The 22,391-nt window shown below is 40.0% G+C and overlaps 3 protein-coding genes across 6 annotated transcripts; all 3 read left to right on the plus strand.

Moving 5' to 3' along the window:
• The first annotated feature begins 956 nt into the window (after positions 1 to 956).
• slc25a34 (solute carrier family 25 member 34) lies at positions 957 to 9,923 on the plus strand. Its single transcript, XM_085406621.1, has 6 exons — positions 957 to 1,045; positions 1,440 to 2,195; positions 5,180 to 5,245; positions 8,084 to 8,236; positions 8,333 to 8,467; positions 8,772 to 9,923. Exons 2-6 carry the CDS (start codon positions 1,653 to 1,655, stop codon positions 8,940 to 8,942), a joined length of 1,068 nt encoding a protein of 355 aa, XP_085262747.1. The 5' UTR covers positions 957 to 1,045; positions 1,440 to 1,652; the 3' UTR covers positions 8,943 to 9,923.
• Positions 9,924 to 10,094: 171 nt separating this feature from the next.
• On the plus strand, positions 10,095 to 12,322 carry LOC146669965 (transmembrane protein 82-like). 4 transcript variants are annotated; one of them, XM_085406625.1, is made up of 6 exons: positions 10,095 to 10,369; positions 10,470 to 10,542; positions 10,628 to 10,820; positions 10,937 to 11,360; positions 11,644 to 11,828; positions 11,915 to 12,314. In XM_085406625.1, exons 1-6 carry the CDS (start codon positions 10,294 to 10,296, stop codon positions 12,002 to 12,004), a joined length of 1,041 nt encoding a protein of 346 aa, XP_085262751.1. In that variant the 5' UTR covers positions 10,095 to 10,293; the 3' UTR covers positions 12,005 to 12,314. The 4 variants fall into 4 exon arrangements, with proteins under 4 accessions (XP_085262751.1, XP_085262752.1, XP_085262749.1 ...); XM_085406626.1 differs by having other exon boundaries at positions 10,937 to 11,354; positions 11,915 to 12,309; XM_085406623.1 differs by having other exon boundaries at positions 11,644 to 12,322.
• A 2,867-nt stretch (positions 12,323 to 15,189) lies between these two features.
• Positions 15,190 to 20,763, plus strand: fblim1 (filamin binding LIM protein 1). Its single transcript, XM_085406627.1, has 8 exons — positions 15,190 to 15,402; positions 15,699 to 16,080; positions 17,140 to 17,294; positions 18,117 to 18,204; positions 18,292 to 18,461; positions 19,774 to 19,952; positions 20,117 to 20,237; positions 20,389 to 20,763. Exons 2-8 carry the CDS (start codon positions 15,723 to 15,725, stop codon positions 20,497 to 20,499), a joined length of 1,182 nt encoding a protein of 393 aa, XP_085262753.1. The 5' UTR covers positions 15,190 to 15,402; positions 15,699 to 15,722; the 3' UTR covers positions 20,500 to 20,763.
• The last annotated feature ends 1,628 nt before the right edge of the window (positions 20,764 to 22,391 follow it).

The following is a 22,391-nucleotide window of genomic DNA, read 5'->3' on the forward strand; positions in this document are numbered from 1 at the left end:
ACGACACAGGAAATCTTTCCTGCCTGTGGCCATCTCCCTGTACAACGCATCCACTTAACACACTGTTTACTGCTACAACTTTTTTCAGCTATTTATTAATAAGTGACTTTATGTATATATATATATATATATATATATATATATTGTACTATTCTTAATTAGCGTATTGTCTGTCTTGTTAATGTTTGTTTATAATGGAGCACTGTAACAAAAAAATAATTTCCCCCAGGGATCAATAAAGTATTCTGATTCTGATATCACAACCTCTAAATGTTGGCCCTTCTTAGCCTTTATAAGAAGAAGCCTGCTGCTCTCTGACTGCTACATAAACTAATGTAAACAAAAGGTCCAAAAATTACTAAAGGTGGCAGGTGGTTCATTAAGATGAACAGGGAACTTGGATCCACCTCAGGTGTCTGATCTGAACTTTACAAAAAGTCGGCCTCTAGTGGCTGAGTTTTTGTCATACAGCACAAAAAAGTCGGCAGATAATTGATTTAAAACTTTCTCCAATTAGCACTTACGGCTCATTTTCTTTTCTTTTTCAGAGGGTTCGTCAATTTTAAAGCGATCAACCACATCAGTTTTCCTCTACTGAATAAATCTGAATACTGAAAAACTTTCTAAAACAAATAAAAAGATAAATATAAGATGGAAGAAGCGCAAAAGTAAAAGCAGTGCATATGTCCCTTTGTTTTGCTTCCAAGATTATCCATGTGGGCTTTAGCAGCTTAACCTTGTTTTGATAGCTCACACACAGCATTTGCTCTCCTGGGCCTCAGACGCTTCAGCTCTCCCTCTCTCTGACCAACAATAACCTTTTACCCAGAGAGCTCCTATAGGACCAGAGCAGGGGCAGTTTCACAGCACAGCCAACCCATTCGTGCGCACTCAGGGAAATGGTGAGGTGGCACAAAGGCCTGAAACGTTATTGGCTCTGACCAGAATCAGAAGGAGGGGACTGTGACAATGAATGTGCTGAGACACATGTTTACAAGAATGGAGCAGAGAGGGAGAATGGAACTGCACGGGATCAATGAAAACTGTGAGTGTCATTATCAACTAAGATTTTTATAACCACAGAAAAAGACTCTCAGAAAAGTTTTATATTTCCACGTGGCTGTCTCTGATACTTGTTCTGAGCATTTTTGTGTGCTTGTATGTTTTATGAATGTCAGATTATCTGGTGTGTTTACTCTTAAATCTGTTTCTGGGTCAGTTGTAGTATTGAATGAATGAACTTCAGTGTGCCGAAAGCTCCCAGAGTCAAAGAACAAGAGAGAGGCTTTTACAATGTTTGTCCTGCAAGGAGGAACCTAAATATATCTGACAGCTTTTTCTTTCCTGGAAAAAAAGGAGAGTCACTCTCCTGACTTGCAAGGCTGGATTTGGGTGTCATACCTGAAGCTTGCTTAAAATGTTTGCATGATCTCTTGCAGATGGTGCCTCATTAGAACAGAATGACAGTGAAGAAAGTTAATGAAAGTGAGTCCAGGAGGACACTGTGAGCCTGCGAGTCACAGGACGAACGTGTAAAGCAGATGCTAAATGAGTAATCGCAGGAGTCGGTAGCTTCTGTCTTTGACTTTACTGTACTCTACCAAGTACTTTCCCTGCTCCTATCACACCGAGGCAAGGGGAGGAAAGCCATCATGAGTACTGTTAAGGCAAACTGTGAAGATCACTTCTCAGCGATGAGTAGCACTCAGCTGCTGAACACTTCGCCCGAAGAGTCTGTGTTTGCTCCACAGCCTTCCCAGAGGATTTCACCCACCGTGTTGACGGTCCCCTGTGGGGTCTTTGGCCCCTTGCCGCCGCCTCCTGCAGTCTGGCCTCCACTAGACTTCGCCCTGGGCGCTCTTGCCTGCTGCGCAGCCTGTGTGTTCACCAATCCTCTGGAGGTGGTGAAAACCCGTCTGCAGCTACAGGGGGAGCTTTGTGCTCGGGGATCCTACCAGAGACACTACCGCGGGGTCTTGCAGGCGCTCTGGGTGGTGGGCCGCACGGATGGGCTACGGGGCCTGCAGAAGGGGCTCTCAGCTGGGCTCATCTACCAGGGTGTGATGAACGGTGTGAGGCTGGGCTCGTACTCCTACTGTGAAGCTCTGGGGATCACTTCTTTCCATGGGGGGAGTCTGCTGTCAGGGGCAGGTGCTGGAGCTCTGGGTGCCTTCATAGCTTCTCCTGCCTATCTGGTAAGTTTATTAAAGTTTCTCCTTTTTATAGTTTCTTCTATAGTCATTGTTTCCAGAGGAAGGTATCTCAATAAAACATGAAGCTCCATAGAGATAAACTCCTTTAGTGGTCTGCCACTGATTTGGCTTTTGTGCATCATTAAAATTAATTTAAAATATCTGCTTTGTTTTGGTTAAGTTTTTTTTGTGACTCTTTTAATTCAAATGAAGTGTCTACCTGTGAGCATCCCCATTACAATATGTATTAATGTAAATGAATTGACTTTTTAGGATCTTTTGCATTAATGATTTTTTAAGACAAATCTGTACAGTCTCAACATATGAAAAGAAAAGGCCAAATCCATCTATCCAATGCTGAGGTGGTCTGGGCATCTGACGCCAAATATGAGAGAATTAAGAGAAGAAACAATCATGTTTGCTTCATGTGTGGCACTTTCTTAAATCCTTTTTATTCAGTCCTCTGATATTTTTTCCAGAAAGGTCTTTTTATTCAAAGTGACTGAAAACAGTGTGTTCTAATCACGTTAAAGCAGAAGTAACAGAAGCATTAGATCTCCCACTAGATGTGTGGCCTGGATGACAAACTCTCAGGAACTAACTAGGTCACTCATTGTTAAACTGTGATCCGCAGCAAAAAAACATCAACACACTTCTAAACTTGTATCACAGTGTAACACAAAGGATTTTCCATAAACACGAGTAATATGTTACAACAGGATATTTCTCTCTTTTTTTGATATTCAACAGTTCTTATTCATTATTAGCACAAAAACAAAACAAACAAAAAACGAACAGAATCACATACATTGCAAATGTATGTAATAATTTTAAATTACATATATGGGGAGAGAGGGAGAGAGACAAATATTTACCATCTACTCGCCCATAGATTTAAAAAAGAAGAGACAAAAGTGAACTCCCATCCTTTGTGCTCACTTCCTAATTACGCAACAGGATATTTATACATTAAAGGAATAGTCACATTCAACATTCAAATACATCATGGTCTGTAGGTGTAGATGTGGTTCAGATGACCGAGTGAAGTTCAAACTGATCCTCAGCATTGGGAAGAAAAGTGATTTACATGACTTTGAATGTTGTTATTGGTGTCAGACGAGCTGGTCTGAGTACTGCTGATCTGTTGGGATTTTCCCACATAGCCATCTTTTGACTTTAAAATGAATGGTCTGAAAAAGAAATATCCAGTGAGCTGTAGTTCTCTGTGTGAAAATGGAGACCGGTTTCAGCTGAAAGGAAGGCAACAATAGCTCAAATAACCACCTTTTAAACCCAAAATATGCACAAGAGCATCTCTGGGGATACAATTCACACAAGTTTATCAAAACTGAATCACAGAAGACTGAAAAAACATTGCCTTGTCTTTGAGACTGCATTTCTGCTGCAATGTTCAGATGGTAGGGTCAGAATTTAATGCAAACAACACGAAAGCGTGGATTCATCCTACCTGGTGGTGATGTAACAGTGTGGAGGATATACCAACGGGGCATCATTTAAACACCACAGCCTGCCTGCATGTTGTTGCTTCTCTTGTCCATCCCTTTATGACCACATTGTAGACATGTTCTTATGCCTGCTTCCTGCAGTGCAAGAAGCAAGAATGAAGACACTTCAGAAGGCAAAACAGGTTTGCAGCCCAGTAGTAGCAAGGTGTACTTGAAGTGGCTAGTAAGTCTATATTGGAGCAATTTTCAGTTGCTGTAAAAATTGTTTATTCGAAGAAAATTCTAGGAGCTTGCATTTGAAATGATGTGAAATTCTTCCAAAGAATTGTTTTTCCAGTATTTCCAGTATAAAATCTGCCCCCACCCTCCACCCTTTGTTTCCTTCCTGAATGTCTGCAGCAGAATAATTATACAACTAGGGAATTGTGTTCCAAAAAGACTAACTTTGGAAATTCCCCTGAAATCATGTGGTGGAATCTGGTTAGTGAGAGACCAGCAACGCTTTCAGACTAACTTGACTAAATGGAAAGTTAAAGAGGGGAAAATAAATTTCAGTGGCTTAATGAAAGGACAGTAAAATGAAATGAACTTGAAAGAAAAGAAAAACTAAAATACAGACCCAACTGTCTGCATTTGAACTGAAGGGCAAAGAAAGAGACCCCAGACCATTTTCAAAGACACCTCAAAGGTCTTCAAGCTGTTTTTGCCCAGTGTTTGCTTGATCACATAGATGTTCATAGATCATAGATCTAGGTCATTTAGAAAGTCTTCAAAACGCAGTATGATCTCCAGTTTAAATCAGAGTGTGCATTTTCTTAGCAGTCCGTCTACATGCTCTCCAAAAAACATCACTTTCACACCAGTGTCAAACTTCACCATCACTCGATTTATGTCCTCTGCATTTCTACAACTGTACCACTCTTTTTGTTGTTTTTCTGCCTCAGCTGCCAGTCAATACATCCAAGTCCATTTAAGCTTTCTGGACGGTCATGGAAAGACGATACTGTCTGATGATGTATTTATATCACGGTCACTAAATATATCCTGAATGTTTTTCTTTCCGCCTGCTGCTGCCAAACCTATACAGTATGTTGTGGGTCCTTCTGTGTGCTGCCGGCAGGCAGTAAAGGTTATTTTACTGACACCATATCTGATATCAAGAAGGAAACGATGAAGCTTCTTCTCCTTTTTTATTTAGGCGTTTTTGTTTTACATGAAATGTATCATGATTTCACAAGAAGAAAAAAAACTTCCTTTTCAAGGAAAGTGCGAATGAATCACCGAATCCTGTATTTGACCAGCTCCTGACGATCTGCACGTTGTGTAACTCCTTCCTGTGAATATTAGCAGGGTTATCGGGTATCCTCACACAACTCATTCTAACAAATGACTTGGTGACAAGTCTGGTGCTCTGTGCACTTTGAACTCTGTTTCAGCAAAGCATTAAGTGAAACTCGCTGCTGAACACTAACCATAAGCCTGAATGCATTTTAAAACGTGCTTGCTGTGTTTTCTTCATAGGTGAAAACCCATCTGCAGGCTCAGACTGTGGCAGCCATTGCAGTAGGTCACCAGCATAACCACCTGGTAAGACGGACACATTTCACATAAAACACAAGAATATCTTACCAGCTGTTTCAATGTTTAAAGATGTCAGTACAGGTGTATTAAAGTACAATAACTGGCCAGGATGGTGTAAACTATGTGCTATAGTATAATAATTGTGCTTTTTTTTTATCAGGTGTTCATTTGGTAATTAAAATTTGAAGCCCATAACACTCCCATTAATATGACATACCAAGATAGAAAGCTGATAATGAAAACGTTAATTGTTGGCACCTGAGGAGAAAATGGTCATTATAAGCACTGCGTATCAATAACATTATGTACCTGTGTTTTCAACAAAAAATGGATACAACTTGTATTTGACATGTATTTAATATTTTTCTCTAAAATGCAGTGTGGTGAGAGTATAAAACTAAAAGTATAAGTTAAATTATAGAGAAGCACAGTAAAACTGCAGACGCATGGTGTTTAAACAGTACGTGTCTGCCCTTTAACCATCAGATCATATAATCTGCCTGGCCAAAAGAAAAAGGCTCCACCTATATTTACTTAAGCAAACCAATAAGAGCCTTCCACTGGATATTTACTGCAATAATTAATATGGCTAAGCTGGATACAGGTTATTTAAACCTAACTGATGTAGTGAGCTGCTTCTCATTTCTCAAACAACCATATCAGAAGACGCATCATGTGGTTGTGGAAAAGATGGGTTAAATTATTTGCCTTCATCAAGCAAAGACAACTAAGGTGATTACTGAAACTACCAAAACCTGGATAAAAGCTGTCCGAAATGCCAGAGCTAGCAAATTAAAACTAAAATATGCTAATTGATATTAATTTTTTTATTATTATTCAGAAGGTTCATTAAACACTCAATTTTCAAAAAAGAAAAAGAAAAAAAAACCCCATGCAATTTCAGGCAGTTATTTCCTGGTTCAGGCTGTAAAGGGGCTGAAAGGACCTCGGAGGATAGTGATGAATCATCAAAAAAGGAAGAAATGTGGTTGGAAAAAAGTGATCGTGATTGGAGATCCTTTAAACATCTGGTAAAATCAGATCATAAAAAAAGTCATCAGCACAAGTCATGGATATGTCTAACACTGAAAGTACATTTGCAAACACACATGATGTGAAGCAAACTCGGTGGACTAAAAACAAATCGCTGAATCTTTTTAAGGCTTATCAGAATCAGAAAGGGTTTTATTGCCAAATGTTGAGCAGGTTTACAACATTAGGAAATTGCTGCGGTATTTTGTGCAAACATACTGTCAGACAATGCTTAAATAAACATAAAAATTAAAATTAAAAGTGCTAAGAGTGCTCTCAGGGGAAAAAAGGCAGGAACAATAGAAACAGATCGTGTGGTCTAAATAGTCCAGATTTATCCTCTTCCCCAGTGATGTCTCCATCAACGTAAGAAGAGAGGCAGATGAAGTGATGCACCCATCATGCCTGCTCAGGGCCTGCTGCAAGAACCTGCAGGGGCAGTGTTATAATCTGCAGATGCTTCAGCTGGTCAAGTCTACACCAGTGATATGTGCCCAAAGAATGAGGTCACCTGAATATACTGAATGGCCAGGTTCAGCTATCAGTGGCATGTCCTGTATTCTAAGTTGGCAATGCCAGGATTGATCAGGCTCCAACTGAAAAGCGTATCAAAAACAGTGCCAAAATGAATGCATTATCAAAGGTTAATAAATACAGCTCCATACATACATGTGTATGTTCAAATGTGCAGCTAATTCCTCCTGAAATCAGCTGCAGAATTAACAAAAACAGAAAGTGATGGTCTGACTTAATGTATTCAAGGCAAATTTAAATGGGTTGCATGAAGTTACTTCAGGCTGCCTGAATGTTTTGCCTGAATATTATTACCTTTATTTCTGGCTTTAGACAAATACTTTTACTAAGGTATTCATTTTCGCAAATTCTTGTTCACAAATTTTAGTAAAAGTGTCATGTTTTGGCTGTGTGCAGGCAGGAGAAGGACCCAAACGCAAAACTTACCACACAGGAATTAAACTCAAAAAGCTGCTTTATTGCAGAATGTCACAAAAACTAAACTGGGACATGGCTAACTAAGGGACATGGCTAACTAAGGGACATGGCTAACTAAGGGACATGGCTAACTAAGGGACATGGCTAACTAAGGGACATGGCCACACAGCCATGAGGGAGACTACACCACTGACAAAGCGAAACACAGGGCTTAAATACACTGAGGGATAACGAGGGAATGAGACACAGAAGGAGAGCACAGCTGGGAGTAATCAGGCTGGACGAGACAAGGGAAGCAAAACTAGAAACACTGACATGAGACACGGACCTTCAAAGTAAAACAGGAAACACACTGACTGAACTCCAGACATGTAAACTTAACAGGGACTGGGGAGACAGAACATTGGAACCTGAAACATGGTACAGAAAGGCACAGTAGACATCATGGAACACAGTGAAGCCATATTACTAAACTTAAGAACTAAACTCATGATAACCATAACTGAAACCTAGGGAAATAACAAAGACAGTACAACAAAGGACCAAGAAAAAACACAAGAACTCAAAAAGCTGGGTCAGAAAGACCCAGAACCGTGACAAAAAGAGATTTTAAATAAAGAATAAACTTACAGAATAATTATTTCTTTTTTTCCTGTAAAAACCTGACTTGTTACCCTCTTATTCTAGTGTACCTACCTTTGAATATTTGTAGGTAAATGCAATTAAATGCAATTTAAATCCCATTTAATTACAGGGGAATTACACCCTTAGTTGCAAGCCGTGTTATAAAGTGTTACCTGGTTTTGAGTGTTATTATCTGTAGCCTCTACTCACCAGTGCCTTTGTTTTCTTCTATTTCAGGGAGTGTCTGATGCCTTTGTTACCATCTATCGAAAAGAAGGTTTAATTGGTCTTTGGAGGGGTGTGAATGGGGCTGTGCCTAGAGTCATGGTGGGATCAGCTGCCCAGCTGGCAACCTTCACCTCAGCTAAGGAATGGGTGTCACATTCTCAGGTAATGTTATCTAAAGAGCCGAAGGTTTTATGTCATATGTGACCAAGCTGCTGCCATGCGTTGAAAGTCGGATCATCTTTCTTTGTGTCCTTTCAGTGGTTCAGTCCAAACAGCTGGCTCGCAGTCTTGATGGCAGCTGCAGTCAGTGGAGTTGCTGTGGCCATTACCATGACACCATTTGATGTCATTAGTACTCGGCTCTACAACCAGCCGGTGGATGAGTTGCGTAAGGTGAGTCTGTCTTCAACACAGTTGTCCTCATTTTCATTAGTTTCACAATCTAAAAAAAAAAGCATACCGTCATTAAAAAAAGCAATATGAAATCATTTCATCTATATTATATATTTGTATTGACCTTTATCATCTAATTTATATATTTTTATAGATATATTATTTCATCTTTTTCTCATATTAGGTATGTATTTAAGGAGAAACTGCCTTTGAATCTTATTGTGTTGTGTAGAGTGACTATAAAGGAACTCAGCTTATTTCAGTTCACGAAAGACTTGCTGTGTTTTTTACATCTGTTTTGTAGGGTCGTCTGTATCATGGATTTTCAGACTGCATGCTGAAGGTGTGCAGAGCGGAGGGCCTGCTGGGTTTGTATAAAGGCATGGGCCCCGTGTTCCTGCGACTGGCCCCGCACACGGTGCTAAGCATGCTGTTCTGGGATCTGATGAGGCAACAAGCAGTGAAGGATAAGTAGAGCTGAAGCACCCATACTTGCACACTGAAAGCACAACTGGGCTCTGCTACAGCTGTTAGGGTGCTCTCTCAGTTAATGAAGCACTGAATTTAAAGCAACTGTGTGACATTTTGGGAAGTAAACTTATTTACTTTTCTTTCCGAGAGTGAAATGAGATGGTTCATGGACGTTTTTATGGTTAATATGAAGCTAGCATCTGGTTAACTTATCTTAGCATAAAAAAAGCTAGTTTAGCTCTGGGCAAAGTTAATAAAATAGTTAATGGTAACTCCTTAGAAGCATAATAATTGCATATAAAATAACAAACTGTTGTTTCAACAGTTTTTATTAAACACACAGATATAAAATGCTGGTAAACTTTAGAGGTACTGATAGCTGCTGGTAGCTCTGACAAGCTAGCTGTTGCCTTTCATTTTTAGTCTTTATGCTAAGCTAAGCACATGCCTGCTGGCTGTGGCTTTATATTTAACCAACGGACACTGGGTGCCATATCAAACATCTGATCTTACTCTTTTCCAGAAAGAAACATGAACAAAATGTCAAACTATTTACACTTTAAGTGCAAGCTTTTCTCTCCCATCTAGCACAGAAAATGAACACTTAAAGCACTTAATCAAGACTGGCATGTTACGCACATACTGGAAGACATCTTTCTCTAAAAATATGTCTCGAGTGTATACATTTTTTGATTAGGGTTTTTTTTATACCTCAAGCTTAAGTCTCGCAGGAATTTGCTTGTTAACTCATCAGTGTGTGAATGTGGTCAACTTGAAGAACAAGTCATCATCATTAAAGCAAACAATTGTTTGCCATGTTTATTACACTGTCTAGATGCCTTGTCTGTTGTATTTAAAAAAAACAACCTGATGGGATTTTCTTTTTTTAAATTCACTGACTTGAACTTATGTAACTAAAGCCAAGAATGACATTTGTAATTTCAATTTTTTATGTGCAGAAATTTAACCTACTGGTACTTAAAACTTTAAAAGCAATGAATAGTCCTAATAAAGATTTTTTGTAAGAAACCTGTCTGGTTTGTTTTTGTTCTCTGGATAGGTGGTGAATCTTTTGAATACACTGCTTTAAAACCATTGTAATCTGTGGTGTTTTCTGTTTCTTTGAAATGATTTAATTGACTGGGGTTAAAGGTTTCTTCTTGAGAGGATTTGAAACCCCTTTCATCAAGAATTGATTTGACTAAAAGCTGTAGCCATATCACGTTTCACCTTTGTACCTTTGGGTGGATGGAGCTTACTAAAACCTGATCAGCTCGAAGAAATAAGGGCAAAGTCACTAATTTGTAGCACCACTTTGAGTGTTATTGCTGAAACGTTACAAGAACACCATAAAGATGTTTCTCCCCTTGATCCTGGGAACCACTGGATGGACACCTTTTGATTCAAAACCATTTGATTGCTTTCTTCAAGGTCTGATAACAAGTTTTCTCTGATTATGGTTAAATTCTCAGCACTTTTCAATGTCATGTCTCCTCTTTACTGGCTTATTTTTGGTTGTGTTTTTTTAAAGGGCTCGTAGGTGCATGTGGAATATCAGTGCTGTACAACCTGCTGAGAGTCTACAATTTTGTTCAAAATTCCAAGTGAGTTCACCCTTTGAGAGGAAAAAGGGAAAGCATAGCTTGATTTTCAAGAGCGTTGGAGTTATTCTATTTTGTCTGCACACAGTGATTCTGACTCTGGAAATGGAAGCAAACCCAGGTCATCCTCACTGGGCACGTCTCTGAGAGGGAACTGGAGATCATCCCTCCAGTTCTGGATTCTGACTGTCCTCCTCTCTCTGATGGGCTCGAGGGTTTTCTCCCTGATAGTGCTGGAGTTTTCCCTCAGGGCTGTTTCTACCTGGGCGTCAGCTGGACTGGTGAGCTCCTCCTTAACAAATACTGCAGCTATATTTATGCATTGTTTTATGCTTTTATGTATCTGCTTTAGAGTGTTCTTTCATTACACATTTCTAATCCACGTCTCTTAACGCAGGATGCCAGTGGCAGAGGTCTAGACATGATCCTAATCCAGAGCCAGTTCTCCCTGGGTTGTAGCCTCACCGGCACTCTGATCTTCCTCCAACAGGGGGCTCCACACAGCTCCCTCAGCTTATTTCTGGCAGCTGCTCTCAGCTGGAAACTGGCAAGCTTGAGCCACAGTCTGTGGATCCATGTGGCCAGACTCTACCCGCTGCACAGCACTAAACAGTACTGTGGGAAGTGCATCACTCTCCTAACCTCCGGACACACCATACTGGCTTCACTGCAAAGAGCGGTTGTCTTGGCTTTTGCTGTAGCAAGTGTTGCTTCCACCGCTACGATTTATGACCACTTCCTGTCCCAGAAGGATGCTATGAAGTTCTGGACTCTGCTGACGCTCTGTTACATTATGTTGCTCGTGTATATTCAAGGTGATGGTCAGTGCTGCTGAGAGTGGAACTTAATTAATCCTCAGAGAGGAAAGTACCCACGCAGTGTTAAGTAATAATAAAAATATTTAAATAGATTTAAATAATATTATATGGATTTAAGAAATAAAAGTAGACCATAAGCGATGAAATGAAGCCCTATAAATGTAAAAAGCAACATATATGAATTAAAAACTTAGAATTGATGGCAAAAACACAGCCTATAAAATCAGTAAGCACAAAGCCAAGGCTTTTTGGGATCATTGTGTAACTTTTCTGTCTGTACTTGCAGAGGATGAGCATCGGCAGACAGGCACAGCGGCCCTCCTACACTCTGTAGTTATGCGGCTGGGAGCCTTGCTCGTCCTCATGCTTGCAATGGGATACTGGTCTGATGTGTTTCAAATCCTCATCGCGTTTCTGGGAGAAGCAGTCTGTCTGTTGCCTTCTTGGGATCTTCTGCAGGCTTTGCTGAAGGTCTGGTCTTTGCCTCGTTATGTTTTAGTTGCTGTAGTTGTGAAAATAACACGACAGGAGGTTGAATTCGCATGTTTCCTTTTCAGGAAGAAAAAGAGGAATCAAGCTTGAGCAGACGTGACGAGTGCTCTGGTCACAAAGGAACCACAATTAAAACATCATCACGTGGCAGATAACGGTGCACTCAAACTCCACCACAATGATTATCATTGACTGTCTCACCTGTAAAGATGCACTATTACTTTGTGTTGTAAAATAATATTGTGCTTAAAGGCTTTAATTGACTTCTTGTTGTTTGGGGTCTTATATTAAACAGAAATAATATAAAAAATAAGCTGATTTAGTATTTAATGTCCAGCCTTTTTTTTTTTTTCGCTAATCCAAGTCAGGCTTGTGTGGGAGCTGGAGTCTGTCTCAGCTTTTATGGGGAGAGAGGCGGACAGCTTGCCAGTCTATCACAAAGATAACACAGAGAGACCTACTTGCTTGTCTTTGGACTGTGGGAAGAATCCAGAGAGAACCAACACAGGCACAGAACATGTAAGCTCCACATAAAGAGAGACAACAGTGGTAACCACTGCACCACTGTGCCACCCATAATGTGTTTTAAATGATGGGAGCCAGGTGTGTTCAGAGACTGAAACAATAAAAGTGCTCGCTACTATAACAGAGAAGCTTTTGGCACTTATCTGATCACACGACTTTGGAGAACTGTAGAAGTACTGATTAGTTACAGCTCATTTATTATAATTCAATAGTGTTTCAGTGAAGTTTACTGTGATTTTCTTTCATAAAATATTCAGTTATTTACATTTTATTGTTATATGAACTGAAGAGAAACTGGTGATGTGTTCATTAAAGGATGGCTGTAATCAGGGCATTAACCCAGTGAGGTTAACTAGTTTAAATACTATTCAGTGTGTGCTAGTTAGAACAAATGTGCTAGTTTTGTCCCCTGATTACCAAGACTTTGAAGTACAATTGAAAAAATATATATACATGCAAAACTATTGAGTCACATCTTGTTTCTTTAGATTTTGTTAGGACAATGGAAAATGGGTGCAGCAATTTATTGAAATGTGCAAACAAACATGGAAATACAGTGCTGCTCAATGTAGTTTTTAGACCTGACACTTGACCAGTTTCCTTAGATGTTTCAAGTATACACCACACACAGTGTAGAGATATTCTGAGAGCTCAGCTAATAGCGCTTGAAAATCACCTTATTGGTTGAAATAAAAACAAAGAAACAAACAAAAAAATACTATTTTATGTCTGTCAAACAAGTGTCTAAAGATTTTGTTTTTGCTAAGTTATCTGTTATGTGTAAACACAACACTGCTTTTCAGTATTTGAATGAGTAATAGGTTCAGTGGTTTAAAGATTTTAAAAAATCCTGTGAAGATGGTCAGGTACAAAGATTGGGCTGAAAATGAGTGAAAAAGCAGCCAATGTCCAAAGAAAAGCTTTAAAATACTTTCAGAAATCCTGGCGAGACATTGCTCAAGACCACTAAAAATAAAACTCTAGTTCCTTGGAAGCAAAATATGAACCAAGACTTTTGCTGAGTCTCGGGCCAACGTATTGATTCCATAGGTTTAGGATCACTGTCAGTTATGACTTAGGCCTCAGAAAGTTAAACGAGCACTCCAAACACAAACATCAGATCAGAGTTCTGTTAATCTGGAGTGATTTTTAAAAATCTGGAAACAAAACAATCCTACATTGCAAACTAGAGTTGTCGAAGGACAGAAAGAGAGAGAGAAGAAAAAGACACATAGGAGGTGGTGATAGGAAACTATATCCAACTGGGTTAATGTGAATACTGTAGGAATCAGCTGTTTTGAAGCTTTATCTTTCAGGACTAACAGCCCGATTATGCTGCCGTCTCCTGCTTCGTTTTTTGTCTCTCCCATAACATCATTTAGATTTAATGAAAGTAATCGTTACTGAGTAAAAGCTTGACTTTTCTGCCTTAGCACTTACAAAGTCAGTGTGCGTGTAAAGTGTATTTGTGAGCATGCAATTGTTTTTTCCCATCTGTATGTTTCTTCCTGTTCCTTTGACTTCCTTTCATTCTTTTCAGCTTTTGTTGCTGTTCTGCAAAATCCACCCCTTTGAAATCACATAAACATAAAAATGACACTGTGGTGTTGGTGATTAAATTGAAAAGTCAAGCTGCTGAAAGCAACGAGGAGGTTCAGAGGGTCTAATGAGGATTTGGGCTGTTGGAAGGCGGAGCGTGGAGGTCTGGGGATTGTGTCATCAGTAGGCATGCTCCCTCCTGCAGCCGTGACATCACTGCAGCATTCCTTTCCACAGAGCTGGAACAACAGAGACCCCCATCACTCTCCGCATCGCCATCTCCTGTTAACCCTCTCTGCGCATTCCTCCCTCTCCCTCTCTTCTTCCAGGCTGACCCATATCAATCAGGAAAGTTTTATTCAGCGCTCGGTCTCTTGCTCCATCTTCCTGTTTGACTTTTAGGAGGGACAAGACACGCTTTGGCTCAAGAGAGTAATCATAATATTTGCTGATCAGCACATCTGATATTACTAAGACTGACTGTGATGGGGAACAGCAAACACAACAAAGCACTTCTTCATAGCACCCATAGACATCACTCTGTACTCCCCCTGCCCCCCTTCTCCTAATATACCAACATCTCCTCTTGCACAATGCCCTGATTCACTGCACCGTAATGCCGCTGGTCCTGGAAAGCTGAGCACAAAAGCTCCCGATGAAGTCCAGCACCTATTATCGGACAGTGTTTTCTGCTCTGTGTCCCAAATGGAAGCAGTGCCATGAGACACTGATAGAGAGTCAGGGCTTAAGTGATATAATGTTGTGGGGGAAGGGACGAAGGAAAGAGGGAAAAGAAAAAAGGGAGGCAGACTCAACCAGGGAGGTAGGGAAAATAAAGCTGACAGAACAATGAGGGAGAACTGCACAGGGGAGAAAAAGAGGGCAGTTTGAGATAGAAATTTGCTGGAAAAGGCAGGTACAGTCACATCCTGCTGGCATGCAGAGAGATAAAGAACTGGGAGTTTGCTTGTGTGTGTGTAGGTGTGTGTGTGTCTCTGCCTGCCTGCTTGCTTCTGGGTAAAAACCTTACGAGGAACTTTATGGCACTGTGTATTGCATTTGTTAAAAAAAAGAAAGAAAAAAAGGCTGTGTGATTTTGGTATGAGTGCACACATGTTGCATAACTCAGTGTGGGTGTGTGTCTACGTTCATGCACTCTTGTCTGTGTGTGTGTGTGCAGCCTTCCAAGTTTTCATAGTAGATGAATGTGTCATGTCTTTTACTGCACTTTGTCCGAGATTAACTGTTCACCTTTTACGGTCGGGAGGGAGGCGGTGTTGTCATTCAGCCAGAGAAGGAGGAGGAGGGGTCGACTGACGGAGGGAGGTACAGAAGGAAAAGGAGTGGCCTTCTGCAGATAGCAGCCCCTCTCTACCGGAGTAAAGTCTTCTCTCTGAGGCAGCTCATAGGAGAGAAAATAAACCAGAGATTTGGGAGATACAGAACGGGAAAGAAGAAAGAAGCAAAGAGAAAGCCCATTTTCTTCCAGGTATGTGACACAGCCGGTGTGAGTGGTTTTACAGCATACAGATGATTCACATTTGTGCTTTTTGACTCTAGTACCATTCATTATGGTTAATGAGAGCTGTAAGCGGGTGAATACAGCTGTGCAACTATACCTAGATTAAATTAGATCAACATGATAGGAAATAAATGTCTGTTTTGTCTTCAGTATGAGTTCTTGTAGTTTATTGTTGCCTGATATTATAAACTGAGCCTGTGGTTTATGCTGTGTTTCTCTCTGTCGCAAGCAGTCATGAGTTTATTCTTCTGTCTTCCTTTCAGGCTGCGTGAGACTTTTGTACATTCATGGCATCAGCAGCTCCACCAAAAAGGGTGGTTTCTTCTGTCTTCATCACTCTGGCTTCTCCTCACCGAGCCACCGTGACCCCACAGCAGCAGCCCGCCCTTCAAGCCCACAGTGCCCCGGCTAGAGAGAAACTGCATCCTGCTGTAAGAGTCAGCCCAGGTGACAGCATACCTGCCCTCAGGCACAGCAGAGAGGACAAGTCACCGCCGTCAGAGTCTAATGGCGGCCTAAAGATCAAAGGCTTGACTAATGCGGGGTCCTCGGCCCTGGTTTCAGGCCCACAGAGCCACAATCCCCCCAAACATGAACCAGGCAAAACACAGCTTCAAGAAAAAAATGACCAGAGGAGTTCATCAGGTATTTATTATATACTTGATTTTTTTCTCTTAGTTAAAAAGACTATCTATAAAATATTAGAAAATGGCCCTGCAAGGCCCTTTATTGGGTCCTCCCCAGATCAGAATGATAATTTATGTATTTCCTGACCTGAATTTCAAAATATCTGATCCCAAAATGTAAAATATTGATTTTATACATCTAAAAGACTTTTAAAAGAGCCAAAAAAAATTTCCAGCCCGTTTCCCAGACAGGGATTGAGCCTTGTCCTAGACTTAAAGAAAAAAAAAATCAATGAGGATCTCCTCAGAAAAGTTTCTAGGCTTAATTCATGTCTGGGAAACTGAGCCCATGTGCTTTTCAGTCACTATGAGCCCCCAGAACAGCTGCAGCTCTCCTTGGCATTGATCCTCCAAGTCTTTGACTTCTACTGAAGGAATCAACAGATTCTCCTAAAAGATGTTCCCTATTTGTATCTATTTCTTTTTTTATGATGGTGGTTCTCATGGAGATATGAAATTGGGATGACATAAGGTGAACGTGTAGGCCATAAACCATGATTCATCAAACCGTGTTTTACACCCTCCTGCCCCGTGGATAAGGACAGTTTTTTCCTGGAAGAGACAACTCCCATCAGGACACAAATATTTTATCGTTAGACAAGAGTTACTAAAGCAAGAGTGTCAAACTGACATCAGGTGCTGGAAATATACACTATACAGATACGCTTGAACTTGAGGTAAAATGTATGTCCTACATATCTTCTCTCAAACATGTAACACCTGAACCAGTGAACAAAAAGTCACTGTGCAGACTGCTGTATCAACCAGGAGGGCCAAAGTGCATGGGGAATTTAAAGTGATGAGTGATCCAGAATAAAATCAGTGAAGGGCCATGGGGGTCTCGATTTTAAAACATGTACTCTGAAAGGATAAGTAGACCAAAACTATGTCAGCACAGCGCATCAGTACATGTGATTAAACATTGTTTTTTCATCTAATTTGTCATTAGTCTGTTTTTTTTTTAATCAGCTGTCTATGCTGCTACAAAATCATCTAAAACTGTTCTCATGCCAAACAGAGCTTTTCCCTCCTCCTCCCCCTCCCTCTGATGCACCGCCTCTATGTCCGGGAGAGTTGCCCTCTGAAGAATCAGCACTTCCACCACCTCCTCCAGCCCAAGCGTCTTTCCCCTACCCCGTGACCCCAGGCCAGCAGCCAGTTTACAACCCAGAGGTATGCAGACTTATCTTACAGTGTCACTATAACAAATGACATTTAAAATCTTCCAGTTTGCAGCTTCGAAAACGTGGTGCCAAATTTCCTATAAAAAAAAATGCCTTAAATTATTTTAAACACACGAGTAATTATTTTGTCTGCAATGAAGGATTAGCTTTCCACAGCTTTTCCACAAGCCTTTCACAGTGGCTGTAAAGCGCCATCACCAAAACATAAAGAACAGGGCTCTTATATGACCATCTTACTAAAAGTGTGCACACTTGCTTTCACAAAATCACCAACTTCCAAACTGCTCCCGTAAATAAACAAAAACTTTATTGCTCCATGTCTGTGTAGACAAAGATCAGTTTGGGGGGGGGGACTGCTAAATTACTTTCTTCCTCTCCGGTTTCTGAGAATTTTACTGACTGAATAAAAGCTGAAAGGTTTCCCTTTAAAAACGCTTAAACTCAACAACTCATCCTTGAATCACCAGCAGGTCTTTACACGAAAGAAGGTAAGGTCTTTATGTGACTGGTGAAAAGGGTTAGAAATAATCTGTTAAACTCAATAGAATTGAAATGTTTGAAGTATTAAAAAAATAGTATTCACCACCCATTTTAAACCAAACCTTCAAACCACAGTGAAATTAAAATGTTTGTGTGGCTTGGTCCTGATGATGTGCTGTGGATGACTCTGGTGTTTCTTACGCCTGTCACATTCAGAGCCACTTTTAAACAACTCCCACATGTGTTCAAAATCAAGCGCTGCTAAATTATGCAGTTCGCCTCTGTAGGCCAAACTCAACTTGTCAGTTTAATAATGCGCTTTACATTTAAGGTGAAAGCAAGAACACCATCTAGTGGGTTAAGCTCAGATGACCAAATCCACAGGATCCACCAAAACAGCCAAGACAAAGAGAGCAAAGGTAACCTGATCTCTTTTTATACATTTTGCCACTCTGCGTGCCACATTATTATAACCTGGTTTGACTGTGTGTGTGTGAACAATGCAGATCTGTGCGGCTTCTGTCGAAAGCCAGTGACTCCTTCTGAACCTGCGATAGAGGCCTTAAACAGGACTTACCATGATGGCTGCTTCCAGTGTAGATCTTGTCACATTCCCCTGGCTGGTAAACAGTACTACAACAAGGCCGGGATCCCGCTCTGCGAAGACTGTTACCAGGTAGCGCAATGCAGCGTGTTAACCAAGCTGTGAATATACATGCAAACTTTAACCTCCTGAAACCTGAGCTCTTCTTTGGGTTTAATTTTCCTGTTTCTTCTAGCTTTTTGAGATTAGCTGGACCTGATGAGTCACCGTTGAACAGAAAGGATTTTTTAAAAACTGGTTTATTTTACAGCAATGACACCACTTCTGAACATTTCTGAAGTGTTGAAATACTGAGCAGAATGAAGTACAAGGTGCAGAAAGCCCAAAATGTATCCCCATATGAGGACACAGGGTCTCAGGTGGTTAAAAAAAAAGCTCAAAGCCATGTTTTTTTGTTTTTTTGTTTTTTTTTTTACATGTGTGCATGCATATTTTAAGCTCAATGTAATGTTTCACAGGACTGGTAAATGGTTCTTATACAGCGCCTTTCTACTCTTTATACTACAAGCCTCATTCACCCATTCACACACACACACACACACACATTTTTTTCTAAGCCTGAGCGCTCTCTGTCTAACATTCACACTCTGATGAATGCATCATGAGCCGGGGATCAAACCACCACCACCCTACAGTTAGTAGACAGCCTGCTCTACCTGCTGGACACTGCCGCCCCATTCAAGTAGAATGTCTTTCTCCACTACATTCATTAAAACTATAAGTGAAGACAAATTATTTGCAAGTTCTTCATTGCTGAAGCAACCATTTCCCTGCTCTATTTCCTCTCCAGTCAGCTTGAGATCACTGATTCTCTAATCAACCAGCAGAGTTACTGAGCCTGCATGGTGATACACCTGTACCCTTAGAACAGTGGGTAAGAGAGGGAATCCAGGAAGTCTGTGGAAGTCAAATTAAATCAAAGTTTCTTTCAAACAAAAATGGCTCCAGATTTTCATAAAATCCCATAAAATGCTGGATAAATCTGTCATCGTGATGTGTTACAACAGACTGGAGAACAATAAAAAAGCCATGAAGCATGCAAACGGATATCTGTGTGGCCCCTCATCGTGAGTCCCAAATTGGACCAACAATTCAGATCAGATGGGATTTTCATATTTACAACATGTAAATAAATGCTCAAGCACTTGAAATTATCACATGTGATGAGTAAAATGAGGGCAGGGGGGGTCTGAGAGAAGACAAATAACTAGATCTATGTCCAGGTTCATGTTTTCATAAAAACAACCAAGCTTGGTAAACTTGCACTGTTTGATGCCTCAAACATTTTCAGAAACAGACCCAATGCAAAAAAAAGAAAGAAAAAAAGCAGATTAAAACATAAATTTTTAAGGTAATTAACGATGTATCTTTCTCCATGTCTTAGGCCAGTTTGGAGCTCTGCTGGGCATGTGGAGAGGCTATCACAGATCACATAATCCGCGCACTCGAGCGAGCATACCATCTTTCTTGTTTCACCTGCACAACATGTAAGAGGCAAATTGGAGAGCAAGCTTTTGCCCAGGGAGAAGTTGGAGAAGTTTACTGCCTTCAAGACTATTACAGGTATGAAGGGGAAAAAACTATTTAAAGGGTTTAGGTAAAGGATCAATATATACAGTTGTGTTCCACTTCATTTGACATGTTATTACAATGCTTTTGTTGCATTATAAACCACCCCTTTGTCTACAAGTGTAATCAATTTTTCTTTTTCATCTAACATTGTAAAGGAAATATGCTCCAAAGTGTAGTGCCTGTAACCAGCTTATCATTCCACAAGAAGATGGTACCGACAGCTATACAGTTGAATGTCTGGGGCGTTCCTACCATGAGAACTGCTACAGATGTGAGGTTGGTGTTTTGTGTGTCATCATTTCCCTAGGGATTAATAAAGTATTCTGATTCTGAAACACTTCACTACACAGACACATTCACAAGGATACAAACACACAGACAGATATTATTTCAGTACCAGGAATATGTTGTTTCATATTGTGTGCAGGTCTGCGCCATCCAACTGTCTCCTGAACCGAACGAGCATGGCTGTTATCCTTTAGACGGGAAGATGCTTTGCAAGCCCTGTCACCTGAACCTGGCTTCTGGTCAGCACTAATCCCACGTGAACAGCAAGCAAGACAAGAAAAAACTGAACAAAGAGCTGGGAGACTGCGCATGTGCCTTTATGAATGAATGTGCAAATGCCTTAAATGCTTCCTTCACTAGAGAAAAACTATATTTTTACAGTATATCATGCTTTCTGAAGATTACCTTCTTCTTTTTCATCATTTTGCACTTAATACAATCTACAAAAGCAACAATTATATTCCTGCAACTCACTTTACAAAAAATGTACGAGAATAAATGGAACCCCAGTCAGTATGCTGTTTCTCAGTCATTATACAAACATATAAATAATCAACTTTAACTTGAAAAAAGGATAGAAAAGTAATCTAATATATTTTATCTCTATTCGCCTTCAAACTGCATCTACATCATCAAACCAAGCAGACAAACCACTAACAAGTACGAAGTAATCATCAAGCAGACTGTTTTTACCATTGTCTTCTGCCTTAATAAAACAAAGTTATCCAGCATAGTATCAAAGTCTCAATCGGATTCCAGTGAAATTGCTTTATTTATAGTCACTATCTCAAAAAAAAACTTGGTGTAATTCATATCTCGTACACATGTATTAAATTGTTTTATGAAAAACATATTTGTTATTTTTGTTTCTGTTTATCACTTCACTTTCTTCATTAGTTAATCAGGGGCTGCAATATGTTGCAGGTATCAACAACAGCTCAAAATAGCGCAAAATAACAACAACAGTTGCCTCAATGTGCTTTTTATTGTAAGATAATGCCCGTACTATATTAGAGAGAAAAGCCTAACAATCAGATGTGATGGTGATGGGGGGGAAGGAAAAACACTATTTTAACAGGAAGAGACTTCCAGCAGAAACAGGCTCAGAGAGGGCAGCCATCTGCCACAAGCGGCTGGAAAATAGACCTCAAGGATCTCTTAAGTTTTAAGGCTAGAGAAACCTGTAAGAACCCTTAACTAGGTGCAATATTTTTACACAGTGTTTACCTTTACTGTTTCACAAAAGGTTAAAAATGGAACTTCCACAATTTAGACTTTTTGAATGCAGGATATTTTATTAAAGCAGTTTAGAAGGAGGAAAGCAAAATATGAATCAAATAATAATAATCAAATCATTTGAATTATACTACTTATACTACTAATTAATGTACTCTGAGCTAATGCTGATTTCTAATATTGATCATGGGAGGAATGAGAGAGGAGAATGGGCACACTCTGGCCACTGGCACACTTATTTCTGTCGATATAATTCAATAAGGAAGCAGTCCTCCATACAAAGTCTTCCAATGAAATTTGAAGTACAGCTGAACTTGGCTTATACAGACAAATAAACAGTCATACTACAGTCATACAACAAAAGAATAAAAAGAATATGTTCTACTATCATAAATAAAGAATAGCAGCTTTAACAGTGGTACAGGTACGTGGAGGAATAGACAGACATGACATGAAAGAGGTAAATTAGAGGTATTTTGGCTGTTGCACTTTAGGGGGATATTCCACTTAATGTGGACATGGATCAGCAATGTGCAGTGACTACTCGTGAGTACTATCGTGAGTACCTCCTTCCAGAAGGCTTGCTCCGTGAGTCCCGTGCTGTTGTTTCTCTCTCTCTTTCGGACTTTTCACCCAGATAATTTAAGGCAAAGTTAAAAATCACATCACATGTGAATATACTTTTTATCTTTATGAATGTGTTTGTCAAACACAGCATACTTAATATAATTTATTTTAATCAGAATCATGCACGATGAGGACTTTTACACACTGTTTACATAGTGCTTTCATTCACATAGAGAGAGAGACAAGGACATGCACAGTCATAACAATGCTCCCAGAATCTAGGTGAAATAGTCAGGCATCAAAATCATGTCATTACTCAAACTACATTTTCTTACTCAT

Source organism: Rhamphochromis longiceps, linkage group LG5 (assembly GCF_057381845.1).
Source record: "Rhamphochromis longiceps isolate RC_006_pf linkage group LG5, R_longiceps_female_GT1.1, whole genome shotgun sequence".
NCBI lineage: Eukaryota > Metazoa > Chordata > Actinopteri > Cichliformes > Cichlidae > Rhamphochromis > Rhamphochromis longiceps.